This window comes from Pyrus communis, chromosome 5 (genome assembly GCF_041283825.1).
Source record: "Pyrus communis isolate YQ-2024b chromosome 5, ASM4128382v1, whole genome shotgun sequence".
Taxonomy (NCBI): domain Eukaryota; kingdom Viridiplantae; phylum Streptophyta; class Magnoliopsida; order Rosales; family Rosaceae; genus Pyrus; species Pyrus communis.
Genome location: NC_142569.1, coordinates 30,840,823 through 30,857,088, shown reverse-complemented (window position 1 = coordinate 30,857,088; position 16,266 = coordinate 30,840,823). Strand labels below are relative to the sequence as shown.

The 16,266-nt window shown below is 36.7% G+C and overlaps 1 protein-coding gene across 1 annotated transcript; it reads left to right on the top strand.

Annotated features, from left to right (window-relative positions):
• Window positions 1-11,658: 11,658 nt before the first annotated feature.
• LOC137725131 (2-oxoglutarate-dependent dioxygenase 19) lies at window positions 11,659-14,408 on the top strand. The gene is made up of 2 exons (XM_068463720.2): window positions 11,659-12,174; window positions 13,288-14,408. The coding sequence occupies exons 1-2, from the start codon at window positions 11,914-11,916 to the stop codon at window positions 14,104-14,106; spliced, it is 1,080 nt and encodes a 359-aa protein (XP_068319821.1). The 5' UTR covers window positions 11,659-11,913; the 3' UTR covers window positions 14,107-14,408.
• Window positions 14,409-16,266: the final 1,858 nt, after the last annotated feature.

Below are 16,266 nucleotides of genomic sequence, written 5' to 3'. Positions count from 1 at the left end.
AGTTAGAATTCTAGCACCGGAAAACTAGCCTTATGGCGAATTTATTTGTGGTACTCTCAGTATGCTTGGTATATAAGGATTGTTGATTTGCAGTGCATTGAATGATATGCAGATGCATGTATTTATAGTGAATATATGTCTGTTCACAAAAGACATGTTTTTGGGAGGCGACTGTTCAACGCAAGGGGTGTGTAGCTCCATCTGTTTCTCATATATTTTCATACGATCTCAGGCTTCATTTGAAAAGATGAGTCTGTTCATATAAAAAATAATTTAATTAAATTCGAAATTAATTAAAAATAATTAATTAAAGAATTTAATTTTCAAAGCCCCAAGGCCCAAGGTCCATCTTTTGATAATTAATTATATATTAATTATTAATTAATATACAATTAATTAGTACATCCCAAAGCCCAACCTTAAGGTTGAGCCCAATTTCATTCTTCATGGTTTATCACTCTAATAACTATCTATAAGGGACAAAGCCTTATAAAGTGAGTAAACCTTTTGAGAATGGCCAATGAAATTTCTACTCAAAATTTTCAACAATACCCCACATTTGAATGCAAATGTATGATTAGGCTGCCTAAAATTGAGAGAGAATAGACATGATATGCATCGGGTGAATTGTCTTTTGGACTTGAACTTACCTTAGTGAAAACATATTGGGGTTACTTGCTGACACAGTGGATGTGGAAGATCTTGGATTGTTCACCGCAGTAGTAAACTGAGACAATATGCTACACACATATCATGTTTGCCACACGTCAATTCATACGGTTGTGTTCATTTTGGCCTTGAACAGATCCCAGATTTTGAAAGAGCTTTAGAGAATTTAGCCATTTCAATTCTCATAAATGCGGCCCCATTTACTCCTAGTCTGCCATATTCCTCTTGAAAACAAGATATTAATGTCATTAAATGTATAAAACATAACCCCTCGAACTTCAACAGACAACACACATTTTATCATAAGAATGGGTAAGTTGTGTGTTCGACTTTTAAATCAAACTCAACCAGTTTACCTATTGAACCTAGACCATGGGATCTCCAATCAGCTAGCTTAGGTTTCCGCCCAGCCTAATTCATTGAATTGGCTTGAGACCCATTCCCCTCGATGTAAATAATATTTGCTCTCTTGGTAGGCCTTTTGTCAAAGAATCATCTATATTTTCCTTTGACTTTACATAATCAATGGATATTATTCCATTGGAGAGCAACTTCTTATAAGTATTATGCCAACGCCTGATGTGTCACGACTTTCCATTGTATACATGACTTTTGGCCTTTGATTGCACAGCCATACTGTCACAACGTATACATATAATAGTTACAGGCTTTGGTCACACTGGAATATCCTCCAGAAAATGTTTGAGCCACTCGACTTCTTCTCCAGCCAAGTCTAAAACTATAAACTCTGACTCCATGGTGGAACGAGCTATACATTTCTGTTTAGAAGATTTCCAAGATATCGCTGCACCTCCCAAGGTATAAACATATCCACTTGTCGACTTGGATTTTATAGTGCCAGAAATCCAATTGGCATCACTGAAGCCTTCTACAACAGGTGGATACTTTGTGTAGTGTAATTCGTAGTCAAGTGTATTTTTCAAATACCTTAACACTCTTACTAAAGCATCCCAATGCTCTTGTGCCTGATTACTTGTATATCTACTAAGCCAACTTACTGCATAAGCTAAGTCGGGCCTACTTGAATTCATCAAGTACATTAGACTTCCAATTACTTAAGAATAATCAAGTTGAGATATGGCACTGCCTTTATTTTTCTCCAACTTGCATCCATCATCAAAAGGAGTTACAACAGGTTTGCAGTCAAATTGACCAAACCTTCGTAATATTTTTTTCTGCATAATGGGACTGTGTAAGGACATACCCTTCACTATTTCTCTTAATTTGAATTCCTAAAATGACATCGGCTTGATCTAAGTCTTTCATGTCAAAACTTCAATTCAACATTTTCTTTGTTTTGTGTATTACATCTTTATCGCTTCCCATTATGAGCATATCATCCACATACAAACAGACAATAACGCAAGTTTTATCATTACTCTTAATGTAGACACATTTATCAGATTCATTTATTTTGAACCCATGTGTCAACAAAGTATGATCAAATTTCTTGTGCCATTGTTTTGGTGCTTGTTTAAGTCCATATAATGACTTAAATAATTTGCACACTTTACTTTCTTGTCCTTTAAGCACGAACCCTTTAGGTTGCAATAAAAATCCAGTCAAAGTGGGTTCTAATGTTTGCCTGAATTCGTAAGAAACCCAGGGAGGGGCTGAAAATATGCTCGAACAATTTCTCTTTGCCCTAATTTCAAATCCCGGAAGATACCCCAATGTTGCCTCCCGTAAGAGTCTGAGCCTTGTCTCAATCCCAATGTCACTGATCATCCTCTTAGACCAGCTACTGATCATGTACCAAGAGAGGATGACAGCTTTCGTCAGAAAACCATGCACCGTTGACTTGATTTGATTTCTAATAGTAACATAGAAGTGCTGCAACATTTTAATTTCCTGTTCATATTGCTGCCTTCTTCTTTCTACATTTATATGGCTTACATTGTTGTCATCTCTCCTTGACTAATTTGGTTTGAATCTTTCGCTCAGGATAAGCAAACACATTTGACTAATACATAAAACACCAAATCAACAAACCTAAATTAAATACGAAATTAAAAAAGAAGGTATTAAGTGGCTATAAGAATCACCGTTCAACAAAGAAAAAACCAGACAAAAATCATGAACGAATGGAGAAACATAAAAGAAAGTTAGATCATTGCAGATTAATTCAATATTGATACCACTTACATGCTATATGTTCTGATAAAAATTCTTTGTTTGGATAAAAGCCAAATCTAGCTTAAGATGGAGATTGAAATTAGGTAGATCAAGTTTTTTAGATGAAATTTATAAATTAGGTTCTAAAAGACGTTAGACGCTAATTGGGCAGTGGGTTGGGGCCTAGCCGCCTAGGCGGATTAAGTAAGTTCATTACATATTATATAAATAAGCGTCTATTTATATTTAAAAAAAAAAAAACATAGCTGTGTTGGGATACATAAATTACAAAATGAAATGAACATATAGACTACAAAACATTATAACATATTGAAAATATGGGGTGTGTCATTCAAGTATTCAATAAGTTTCCTATATTTTATTGAAAAAATAAAATACAAAATTAAAATCGATTTTCTATCTAAGTGAGATTCACGACCTAAGCGGGTCTAGATGGGTTAGATGGGCTAGGCGGATGCCTAAGCAAGTTTAGGTGCATTTTCTTAATTTTTAAATGTTTTGGGATTAATTGAGACGGTATCTAGCCCCTAGCTCCTAGACGGAGCTAGATGGAAATTTTTATAATAGTGATTATATGATATGTCACCACTACAAAATAAATACATTAATCAATATTTTTATAATAAATTTAATTATTAATAATCACGCAATATGATTTACAAAATATAATTTAAATAGAGAATCTCTTTAGTATTACTCTGTCTTTATAGAGTCAAAGTCATCATAATACGTCCTTGGTACGTTCCATCAACATAGTTCTCCAAGTCCAAATCGTCATTGGAATTTTGATATTCGAGTTTGAATTAATCCACGACAAATTCCATCAACCAACCAACAACTTTTTTTTATTTCTTTCGCAGGTCGTTTTCAACTTCATCTCAATTTTATTTTCTTTTTGTTCTTGGCTCCACTTAACAACTAAATCCTCTATGCTATGCTATGTCACGACTCACCAACAAGGAATAACTACATATTTATATTATATTAGAAATGTTATCTTATGTGACAAATAGTGTATACAATAAAACAAATTAGAAAGGTCACATATTTATATTATATTAGTGTATCATTTGATGTGTTAAGTTATGTATACATTTCAGGTCAATTAATAAATTTATCTCATTAAATGTTGGTTGTATATATTACTTATCACATGAGATGTTATACTAATGTTGTATAAATGTCGTTCACCTTGCATTACTCATGCAACTGACATTCAATAAGATAAATTCATTAATTGACGTGACATATACGCATAACTTACCACATTAATGTTACACCTAAATGTAAATTGTGATCTTCCTAACATTTTTCTTTTAGAAATTTTTTTTTAATTTTTTTAATTTTTTTTTTAAAGTGAATAAGATAATTTTATTGAAAATAACTTAAGGAGCATACATATCTTGGTTGAGAAGCACCTTAATAGCATTAGGGGGTTTCTCAAACCAATTAACTGAAGCACCTTCTACTAAACTTAATTTAGCGAGGCAATGAGCCACACTGTCAATAGCTCCTGTATTCAGTCAATAACTCTGTTAATAGCTCCTGTATTCAATAACTATAAAACCCATTGTTGGAGAGGTCCACGAGATGACTCTTGCACACCTCAATAGCTTCAACAGAATCTTTCTCAACCTGCACTTGAAGAAAACCAAACTGAGATGCAAGCTTGACCCTTCCCTAACAGCAAGCAATTCAACCTGCGTCACTGACAAACATCCCTCGAAATGCCACGTACCAGCCACCATAAAACCCTCAGCACCAACCCCCTCTGTCATATTCGCAGACCTTCGACATTTAATTTAAACCACCAATCACTAGAGGCCATCCACTTGAGTAGTCTTGGAAGTTGCACATGGCTGGGCTAAAGGTTAGCCTGGCGAAATTCCTGCAACCAATTGAGAGTGTGTTGGGTAACTTCCATAGGATCTGAGAGTTGCCTTTCCCATAACTTATTCCTTTCCATCCAAAGAGCTCATAACATCATCAAAACAACATCAAAATCAATTCCCTTCTGTTCGAGTAGGTGCATCAACTACTCCTTATCAGCTTTTGTGGAGGAAACCGACACACCCACTCCTAACGAGGCTGCACACCACACTGCTTGAGTGAAGCTGCAATCTTAGAGTACATGTTGTAGTGATTCTCGCGGGGCATCACAATAAGGGCGCAAAACTTCGATCTGTGCTCCTTTTGCAGCAAGATTTGTTCGTGTAAGAAGAATATCATTGCTAACACACCATCCATAAATCTTAACCTTAGGTGGAATCCGAACCTTCCAAATAACATGCCAAAGACCATGATATGCCCCACCACTTGACGACGACGAAGCCATCAAATCCATTGGCACACACCTCTCCAAAGCCATATTATATGCACTTTTTACTAGAAACAAGCCTTTTATCATAATGCCACATGACCTTATCTGGCGCCCAACGAAAACTCAATGAAATGAAGCTAATTAAACGAACTTCCTCTTCATTAAACAGCTCTTTTAGAAGTTCAAAACTCCAAGCTCTGTCTTCTTGTAAAATCAACTCAGTCACCATCAAATCCTCCATAGACGAGGGTGGTGGTGTAAAAATCTTAAATGTCCGTGGACGAGGAATCCATCGATCCCACCAAACTGACACTGAGGCCCAATTGCCAATGGCCCACCATGTACCATCCTCCAAAACAAAATAGGACTTCAAAATACTCTTCCAACAATACGAAGTGTAGGGTGCTCCACTGCTTCCCAAAAGGAACAATTTGGGAAATATTTAGCTCTTAATAGTTGCAAGGCAAGGGAGTCTTACTGCTGCACTAAGCATAACCCTTGCTTAGATAGTAGTGCAAGATGGAAAGCATAGAGATCCCAAAAACCTAACCCCCTTTCAGACTTCGGCTTACACATTTTATTCCATGATATCTAATGAATTTTGCGAGCGTCAATATTGCCACTCCACCAAAACTTGGCCATTAATTGCTGGAGTTCTTCACAAAAAGTATTCGGAAGCAGAAAAGTTTACATAGCATAAGCCGGAAGAGCTTGAGTGACAACTTTAACAAGTAGTTCTCTCCCCGCACTACTTAAGAGTTTTCCTTTCTAACTGTTGAGCCTTTTAGTAATCCTTTCCTTGATGAAAGAAAATGTTTGCCTCTTGTTCTTCCCAACAAAGGACATGAGACCCAAGTAACGATCATGTCTGTCCACCCTTTGTACCCTAAGAAGGAAGCTAGTTGTTCTTGTAAAGGTAGCCCAACATTAGCATTGAAAGCAATGCTACTTTTATGGAAGTTTATGGCTTAACCCGATGCTTGAGTATACACATCCAAAATGCGTTGGACAACCGCACAATCCTCTAGTGAAGCACAGGCAAAAATAAAACTATCATCTGCAAAGAGAAGATGGTGCAAACACGGGGCCGACTCTGCAATACGAATCCTTTGAAACGCCCTTATCCGATCCTTCTGCGCAATGAAAGCTAATAGTCCTTCAACACAAATTAAAAAAAAAATATGGAAAGAGGGGATTACCTTGTCTCAGGCCCCTAGATGATACCAAATACCCTTTTGCATCACCATTAACCAAGAATGAATATGAGACTGAAGAGACGCATGCCATAACAAGACGAATCCATGCTTTCTCAAAGCCTAGACGACACAACTTCGCTTCCAAGAAACGCTACTTAACACAATCATAGGCCTTGCTAAGATCCAGTTTAAGAGCTAGGAAACCATCTTTCCTACTTCTCTTATTGTGTAAAAAATGCCCCACTTCTGCCGCCACCAGAGAGTTATCAGAGATTAATCGTTTGGGGATGAAAGCATTCTGGAAGGGCGAAATCAACTTAGACAAAAAGGGTTTCAAACGATTGGCAATTATCTTCGCACAAATCTTGTAGAGAACATTACATAATGTAATCGGCCGTAACTGAGTCATGTCCTAAGGCTCTTTAACCTTCGGAATCAAAACGACATATGTAAAACACAATTCCTTAAGAAGCTTCCTAGTGGAGAAAAACTCACAAACTGTATACACCACATCCTCCCTTACAATATTCCAGAACTTTTGATAAAATAACGATGACATAACGTCAGGACTAGGTGATTTCGAAGGATGCATCTGGAAAAAAGCACATCTAACCTCCTTAGCCGTGATAGAGGCCACGAGGATCTCATTCATCTCGAAAGTAATACAAGGCTCAACCGCGTCGGTCACGGAGTGAAGGGCATTTGGCAACACCCCCTATGAAGTAAAAATGTTGGAAAAATAGTGCAACACCGTATCCTCAATACCTTAGGGAGAATCTTGCCAAACCTCAGCCACATCCCGCAGCCTTTTAATATGGTTATTCTGTTTCCTATTAGAAGACCTCCGGTGAAACCATTTTGTATTTCTGTCTCCATCCCTCAACCATGTAGCCTGAGAACGTTGCCTCCAATAAGTTTCCTCCCTAGAGAGTAGGCTATCCTGTTCCTTCATTAAGTTCTTTTGTTTCACTACAACATGATCCATATAGGGTTGTTCGAAAAGAACACCCAATTTGTCACGAACTACACCGATCTCCTTCCTAGTGTTATCAAGGGAGCTACGCTGCCATCTGAGTAACGCCATCCTTGTCGCCTTGACTTTGGAACAAACTCTGCACCCACCAACCATATCTCCTCGAAAGAAGTTCGCTTCTCCTTCCGTTGTCCCACCGTGATAGACGTATGAACCTCCACCGCTAGAGGCAAATGGTTAGATTTTGAGGGGTTTAAATGCAATACTCTAGTGCCTTGTGCCACTCCTGTGTAGCAAGACCACAATCAAGGTAACACTTAGCATTTCCTCACTATTTTGACCTTAAGTATACTCATTCCCTACAAATCCTAGGTCCACCAGATTGCAATGATTCATCGCATCACAAAATATTGCCATATGCCTTTCACCCCGTGCATTCCCTCCCAACTGCTCACTTTGACTAAGAACCTCATTGAAGTCCCCTACACAGAACCATGGTAGCGAACACTGCCCATTTAATAATTAGTACCTCACAATAGGCTAACTGTAACATCCCACATTGCCTAGGGGAGTGGATCTTGTAAGCCTTATATGTATATACCCATCTCTTCCTAGCACGAAGCCTTTTGGGAGCTCACCCCTGAAGCCAGTGAGCTCCCAAAAGGCCTCGTGGTAGGAAGAGATGGGCATATACATATAAGGCTTACAGGATCCACTCCCCTGGACGATGTGGGATGTTTCACTAGCAATAATGTGATTCAATCAGTTGTTCATTAAATATTATTTTCTCTACTTTTAAACACATTCAAAACATCTTAAGAGCCGTGTAATGCCGGCTATAAAAAAAGGTCTTTCACAAGCGGATAATAATGTGATTAAATTAGTTGTCAAATGATTATTATTAGTTTTTTTTAACAAATGATATTATCTATATTAAGGGGGAGGGGGTGGGCTTAGCCTCACAATGAGCTTGCAATAATGTGATTCAGTCAATTGTTTATTAAATATTATTTTCTCTATTCTTAATATAAATTCAATAGAGACCGATTTTATTATGCGGATTCAGCTGCTTTAATTGGTTTATTAGGGTTTTTTTTTTCTAGCATGATTTAAAATTATTCATTTACTTCAAATATTTGACTTTTCTTTTGTTAATTTATGCATATAAATACATTTAAAACGTGCAAGTCACGCATAGCATGCGCTGATTCAAAAAATGCATTTTGCATGCGCGTAAGCGCATGCATGAAAAGGCTAGTAGTTTATTAAATGTATTGAAATTTCTCTTATATATTATTATAAAGAACGAAAAAAATAGTTTATTCATCTTCAATAGTATGTGAAGTTCTAGTTTTGAATATCGTGAATGATGAGTTCGATACTGAATTATTTTTTTATTTTATTTTTTAATAAAATTATAGCGTTAGTGGGTTAGATATATAGTTAGTAATTATTTCTCCACCTTTTAATTATATAATACCATTGTATAAAAAATATCCAAATAAATAAATATCGGAAAGAAAGACCGATCAGAGAGTCAAATTTGCATCACCCAGTCATTTACCTAGAATCCGTTTGCTACTTAATTATATAATTAAACATCATTCATCATGTGAGGGAGACTTTGATTTCTTTTGGTGTTCGTCCTTTATCTCCAAAAGTTGCTCACCACCACTGATTTTGTTTGCCCATTTGAATTTTCTAGGGAAGAAAAGGGCACTGAAGGGAAACTTGAGGTGACTACTCTAGTAGAAAACGCCATAGCTAAGGAAATCCCGCTATATAGATCCAAAGGAAATGACATACTAAGTGATAGTGATGCTTATCACTCTATCTTTCATTTTTAGATGAGTTTAAATTTCAAGATCTGTATAGTGTACAATACAAATCTTCAAATTTAAATGCATTCAAAATAATACAAATCTTCCATTAAAATCTCTCAAATTCCTAATTGAATAGAAAAAATAAAATTTAATAAACAACTGATTAAATCATATTATTTCTAGCCTATTGTGAGGCTAAGCCCACCCCTTCCCCTTAGTGTAGATAATATAGTTTATTCAAAAAAAAAAAAACAATCATTTGATAACTTATTTAATCACATTATTATACGCGTGCGAATGACCTTTTTTATAACCGGCATTACACGCATCTTAAGATGTTTTGAACATGTTTAAAAATAGATAAAATAATATTTAATGAACAACTGATTGAATCACATCATTGCTAACCTATTGTGAGGTACTAATTAAAAAAAAATCGTACAAAAAGAATTAATTATTAAAAAAATACTACTAAAATGACGAAAATACTCTTGCATTATTTAATGCATTATTTTGGGTTACTTTTGAAATTTTTTATTTTGGGGGCATTTTTATTTTTTTGGTGAAGCTTAGGCCAAAAGAGGTTGTCAGATTTATATATAAAGATTTCAAGGTAGTGTTTATTGGCTCTGGTGGCCGCCTTGTTTGATCAATTATTGACCTCAAGGAGCACGAGGCATGTATTATTAATTGCTCAAAGGGGGGAGGCACATGACGATGATATGCTGGCTTCATTGGTTTGCGTCGGTGCCTCCGTTGTCAAAGTTTCCAACTGAACACGGTTCTGGTTTCCCTAATCCCACGCCCATTGAAATGGATTCCTACAATTTTCTAATTTTCTCATCAACTACATACATGCATACATCCTTCCCATCTCTCCTCCATCTTAAGAATACAAAACAAAATAAAGCATATTTTCCACATTTCACTAGTTTATATGTATTTACTTAATAGGGATAGACCGTGATATCATTTTTCACACATCTTTATCACATGTTTTTGTGATGTTCATTTTTTAATGTATTTTAACAATCCGAATCGTTTATCTTTCATGTCTTTTCTCAAAGGTCATGTCTACAAAAAAATTATCTAAATCTAAACCAGATGACGGTTGGATTATGGATTTTAGGTTCTTTATAAAAATATATTGGTCTATTTTCTTCACTACTATTTAACGACTAAATATGATGTTGTGTCTTTCTAGTTGCATTTCTCACTATTTGATAGTGAATGTATTATATAACATGTTCATAGGCAGTCCCTTGTTGAAAATTTTTGGTTTCTCTACGTTCTACTAGTACATTTTGTACTCTACATCTAGACCATTTCTTCAATAGAAGTGAGTCGAACTTATATTGTAGACCATACTTATATTAATTAAAGAAAAGGTGATGCTAGAAATGCGAATGAGGATTCTCTTCGGATTCTCTTTGTGAAGATCTAGGGGATCCTTTAATCGTGTCTATTCATTGTACATCGTGCGGTCAAAAATTATTTTAAACTTTTTATTTAAAATTAAACATAAATAGTGCATGACAAAAAATGATTGCACGTACGGTCAGAAATTATTTTAAACTTTCTATTCATTGTACCTGTCGCCTCTTCCCGTTCACTTCAAGCACCGTCATGTTGGAGTCCCCCACCACATGAGTGGGTAAAAGTTAATGTTGATGGCTCTTTCCTTGCTGAATCAAATATGGGAGGTGTGGGTGGGGTATTTCGCGAAGAAGCCGATAGCTATGTTGGAGGTTTTGTTTGTAAAATATCCCCTGCATTGAACCCTACTATGGTGGAGCTACTTGCTGTACATGAGGGTGCTCAGTGGGTTGCAGATAGGAATTTGGCATGATTTATTGTGGAGAGTGACTCATTGCAGGTGGTTCAGGCTATTGGCAATCGCATCCAAGGGTCTTCACTAATTGATCTTCTGGTGGAAGATATCCATGCTCTTTTGCGGGTTTTTGTGGACTCGCAGGTGTGTTATGTGCGTTGTACTGCTAATGTTACGGCACATAGTATGGCCAAGTTGGCTGTTTCCTTTTCTAGTGATTTTTGTTGATTTGGAGCCTCCGGATGTGATTGTGGAGGCCCTCTTCCATGAAGTTTGATTTATCATTCTCTGAATAAAATGCTATCGTTTCCCTTCAGAAAAAAAAAAAAAAACCTGAACGCACGATTTATGATAAACGGATAAGATTAAAGAATAATCCAAATCCTCACAAAAATGAACCGAAGAGGATCCTCATTCTAGAAATACCACATTTTCTATATCACATCCCAATGATCTTTTGAACGGAAGTAGAGGCACAACAATTTAGATGTGGTCTCACTAATATTAAAAGAATGGTTTAAATGTGGTTTATAAAATTCTAGACTTTCTATCATTTTTCTTAAAGAAAAAATTTAGATGTGGTCTACAAAATCTGGAATCCTAGAATTACCATATTGCATATACATGTAGATTAACTATAATTATATATGTTATGTATTCATATATTTTATTGTTGTTTGACTAACAGATTTGAAACTTAGGTGGTCAGCTTTGGCCAGCTTATTGAAAAAAGCTCCACCTTGTCGGGTCATGAGTGCTTGCGGTGTAAATATTTCCTAAGTGTTATATGTTATCCTGCCATCTTGCTCTATAAATACCATTTCCTTTTTCCATATTTCTCCACACCACTATAAGTCAGTAAACCTTCCTTTCCCTCACTTCCCTTCTTCTGGATATACAAATTAAGACTGGTATTCTCAGCTTCTTCCTCTTTCCCTTCACCGATGGCACCTACAGTGACTTCAGTGGACGCATCTGAACCCAAGGTAGCAAGCATCAAAACCGTGGCCGACTCAGATGCTCTCACTTATGTACCTTCCGAGTACACCTACACCATGGATCCCAACGACAAGGGAGATGAAAACGACCCAGAACACTCAATCCCCATCATTGATTTTGCTCTTCTCACCTCTGCCTCCCCTGATGAACGGGCACAAATGATCCAAAAAATAGGCAAAGCTTGCGAAGAATGGGGCTTCTTTCAGGTATATTCACACTCACATGCAATGTTCTAAAAATCGCTAGGCGCTAGTCCGGCAGCGGATAGGGGCCTAGCGCCTAGGTGGATTTATGTAAATTTATTATATATCTTGTACATAAGTGCTTATTTACACCTAAAAAATAACTATACTTGTATGGATAATAAAATAATGATAAAATGTAAATTAGGTACACTATTTCCATAAGTATTGGATGAACTTGTAGTAAATCTATCATTTACAAATTAGGAATATACCACCATGAAACCAAAAAGGAAAAAAGCACACAAGTAATAAAAAATATAGATATAAAAAAAAAACTACCTAGGACCGCCTAGGTGCCGCCTAGCTCTCTGCCTAGGAGCCGCTACGCCGACCTAGCCCACCTAGGCGCTGCCTAGCTTCCAACCGATTTTTCCAAACGCCTTGCCCAAAATCGGGACAGGGCTCCACCGCCTAGCGCCTAGGTGCCGCTTAGGTGGCCGCCTAGGTCAATTTTTAGAACAGTGCTCACAGGTTCGTCATTTTCAGTACATATATATTACTCAACATTTGATTTTTGTAAAACACTCTGGTTAAAATATAAAACTGAAATCGTTACTAGTAGGTTTTTACCTTTTAACTTTCAATATATATATATATATATATATATATATATATATATAGAGGCCTCTTCTCAATCCCTATTTAAAAAAAAAAAAAAAAAAGGAATACCCTCTTGACCATTAGATTTGGCTTTAATGAAATTCTGTGGTTGAGATTAAATCACAGGCCATAAAATCTTAACCACAAAATTATATTAAAGCCAAGTCTAACGAAAAGGGTATCCCTATTTTTTTTGAAAAATGGGGATCCCTCTTGGGAAGGGATTCCTATATATATATATAAAATTGTTATTGACACTCCAAATTTTTCATTCTACACTCCAAACTTTCTATATTTAGAAAGAAAAATACACTTATGAAGAGTGTAGAATGAAATTTTTGGAATGCCAATAACATTTTCCCCCGCACACACACAAATACACACACAAAACTTAAAAGTGAAATAGTTATAAAATGAAATGGTCATTAGTAATGAAACATAAATTAATATTTCCATGCGCTTGATGTCTTTTAGGTGATTAATCACGGTGTACCCGAAAGCCTGATGAAAGAAATGATCGACGCGTGTCGAAGATTTTTTGAGCTGCCGGAGGAGGAGAAGAAGGAGTTCCAAACAAGGAACCTGCTGGACCCTATTAAGTGCGGCACCAGTTTCAACGTCGCAATTGACAAAGTTCGTCTCTGGAGGGATTATCTCAAGGTCATAGCACACCCTGAGTTCAACTCACTCTACAAACCTGCTGGATACAGCGAGGTGTCATTGGAGTTCAGTAAAAGAACCCATGCAGTGGCAACCGAAATTTTGAATGGAATATCGGAGAGCTTGGGATTGGAGGCCGATTACATTGCGAAGGCCATGAACTGGGATCGCGGCTTGCAAATTCTGGCCGCGAACTACTACCCGGCTTGCCCACAGCCCGACCTGGCTATCGGTATTCCTCCTCATACCGATCACGGACTGGTGACACTCTTGATTCAGAATGATATGTGTGGCCTCGAAGTCAAGCACAATGATCAATGGGTCTTGGTGAAAGCTGCTCCCGGCGCTTTTGTTGTTAACGTTGGCGATCAAATGCAGATTCTGACAAACGACAAGTACAAGAGCGTATGGCATCGAGCAACTGTGAACAACACAGCTACGAGGATATCGATCGCAGTACCACATGGACCGGCACTGGACACACCTGCTCTACCGATCTCGGAGTTGCTAGAAAAGGAAGGCGAAAAAGCAAAGTACATTGGAATGACATATGAGAAATTCATGGAACTTCAGGCAAGCCCCGCTGCCTACATGATGCCTTGCTTGGATCACCTGCGCGTCAAGGACAATTGAAGTGGATACATGCTGTTGACTGGCCTGCCAGCGTTTCTAGCTCTCTTTTCTTTCTCTAGAATACCATATGTTCCTGTAAGAGCTTTGATTCTCTATCAAAGTTGTTGTCCAATGTGTCCAGCTATGCGGGTATTTGCCTTGTTTTGGTTACAAATTCATATTAACTGATGTCTGATAGCCTAAAGATTCTTATCTAGGTATTATGTAAATCAATGGGAGCTTCTGATCACACATCGGACTCGTTTATGTACCCCAACGATATACTGGAGTTTAATAAGATTTTATATATGTTTATAGCTTAACGCTGTCAAACTTTCCTATTTGATGTCTCTTTTACTAATTATTTGCTATGCAGTTTATGTGTATATAACTTCCTTGGAAATATATAAACCACAATCTCTGAACATTAATAGCGTATAATTTAAAACGGTGGAAAAATACCCAAAATGGAGCTTTGGTTGGATTCCACCAGTTGGCAACGTTGTAAAAAATATATTTTAATGACTTTTTTAATGCTAGTGGTGATGCTACATCAGGTCTACTTCCAATTTTGAAGCCCCTTGTTGTGCGCCACATGTTTAGTGTAAGAAGGTCTAGCCTTCTTGTTGTTTTCATTTCAGAAAAATTAAGCTGTTGAACTCCTCTCTCTAGGATTGACAATAAGTGACTGAAAAGCTCTCTCCGTGGCTGCATCAGCATGCCTCTCTAATTTTTGCTCAAAAGCTTTCAAGGAGACCATAACTTCTTGTGCATCCAGTGTGTCAATGTCCTTAGTTTCCTCTATAACATTCACCATAGAATCATAGGATCTTGTCAAACTTATTAATAATTATGTACAAGTCTCTCCTTATTTATGTAGTTCTTCACCCAAAGTTTTCATTTGATTCACAACATCAAACAACCTAGTAAAATAATCTTTAAGGGATTCATCTTCTCTCATGCGTGTGTACTCAAAATCACGTCTAAGAGATTGAAGCTTTACTTTGGTTACCTTCTTGTCACCTCTGTATTTTGTCTGAAGAATTTCCCGAGCAGCTTTGGATGACACTTCATTTGATATTTTGGGAAAAATGGCATCTGAAACTGCTCTTTGTATTATTCCTAGCTACTTGGCATCTCTCATCACATTATCTCGTAGAACTGTCTTCCGAATCATAGAGAGCTCTTCATCATCATTTGACTCATCATCTGAATTTGGAGCCTCATACCCTTCTTGAACCATTTTCCAAAAAGCTTGTGACTTGAAAGTGGTGGTCATTCTAATCCTCCAAAAGTCATAGTTCTCACCATTAAAAACTGGAGCTCTAAGTTGATTGCTACTTAATCTAGACATCTCTTCATTCTTGAATCATTTTATGGGGCTTCGAATACTCGAAATCTCCCTAAAAGAATGGTTTTCACAACTCCCAGCTAGTTTAATCCAACCTAGGCTCCGAAGCCATGTTAATATTTTGTAGTTTTGTATGTATTTGGTAAGGAATTTCAGTGAGGGTTTTGACAGAGAGAATGAGAATGTAAGAGAGAGTAGTGGTGAAGTCAGGAATTTTCGAGGGGAGGGGCGAAATTAAAAGAGTGCAAGGGTAAAAAATGGCAACAACCAAATTCTTTTATATAGTAATGTTGTCCATAATTTACCAATACTAATAATGGGAAGGCGGAATATTCAAAGGAGAACTAGCCGGCATATTTGAAGGAGAATTTAAGCATTGTTTCTTATTGTATCGTTTAATTAAGTAATTGTATAATGGAAAAAAAGTCTAAATACTCTTAATCCTAGAGTAAAATATACTATATGATTACTAAGTAATTAAACCAACAATTCAATTAATCAATACCAATAATCATATAAATTATTTTGAAAACAAGAATTCAATCAATATCAATAATTAATTAATCAATAATCAAGAATTCAATTTCTACCCTAAACAACAATTTCTTTCAGGGCTGGTTCGGTATGCGATACCGAACCAAAAATGGCATATCAAATCCCTAATCGAAAATTTTCAGGACAAGAATCCGATGACCGATCCCGAACTGAAACTTCGGGATTCTTGAAATATTTTCAGTATTTCGGGATTTCCTGAAACCGAACCTTCATCAAAATCCAAATCATCTAGATTGAAATTGAAATCATCTGAACTTACATTAAAAACCCAAATT

Bases quoted from the DNA above. Each gene is read 5' to 3' on its own strand.
- LOC137725131 (XM_068463720.2), top strand. From the start codon at position 11,914: ATGGCACCTACAGTGACTTCAGTGGACGCATCTGAACCCAAGGTAGCA. The intron at 12,175-13,287 runs GTATATTCACAC...GATGTCTTTTAG, and splicing joins AAGAATGGGGCTTCTTTCAG to GTGATTAATCACGGTGTACC.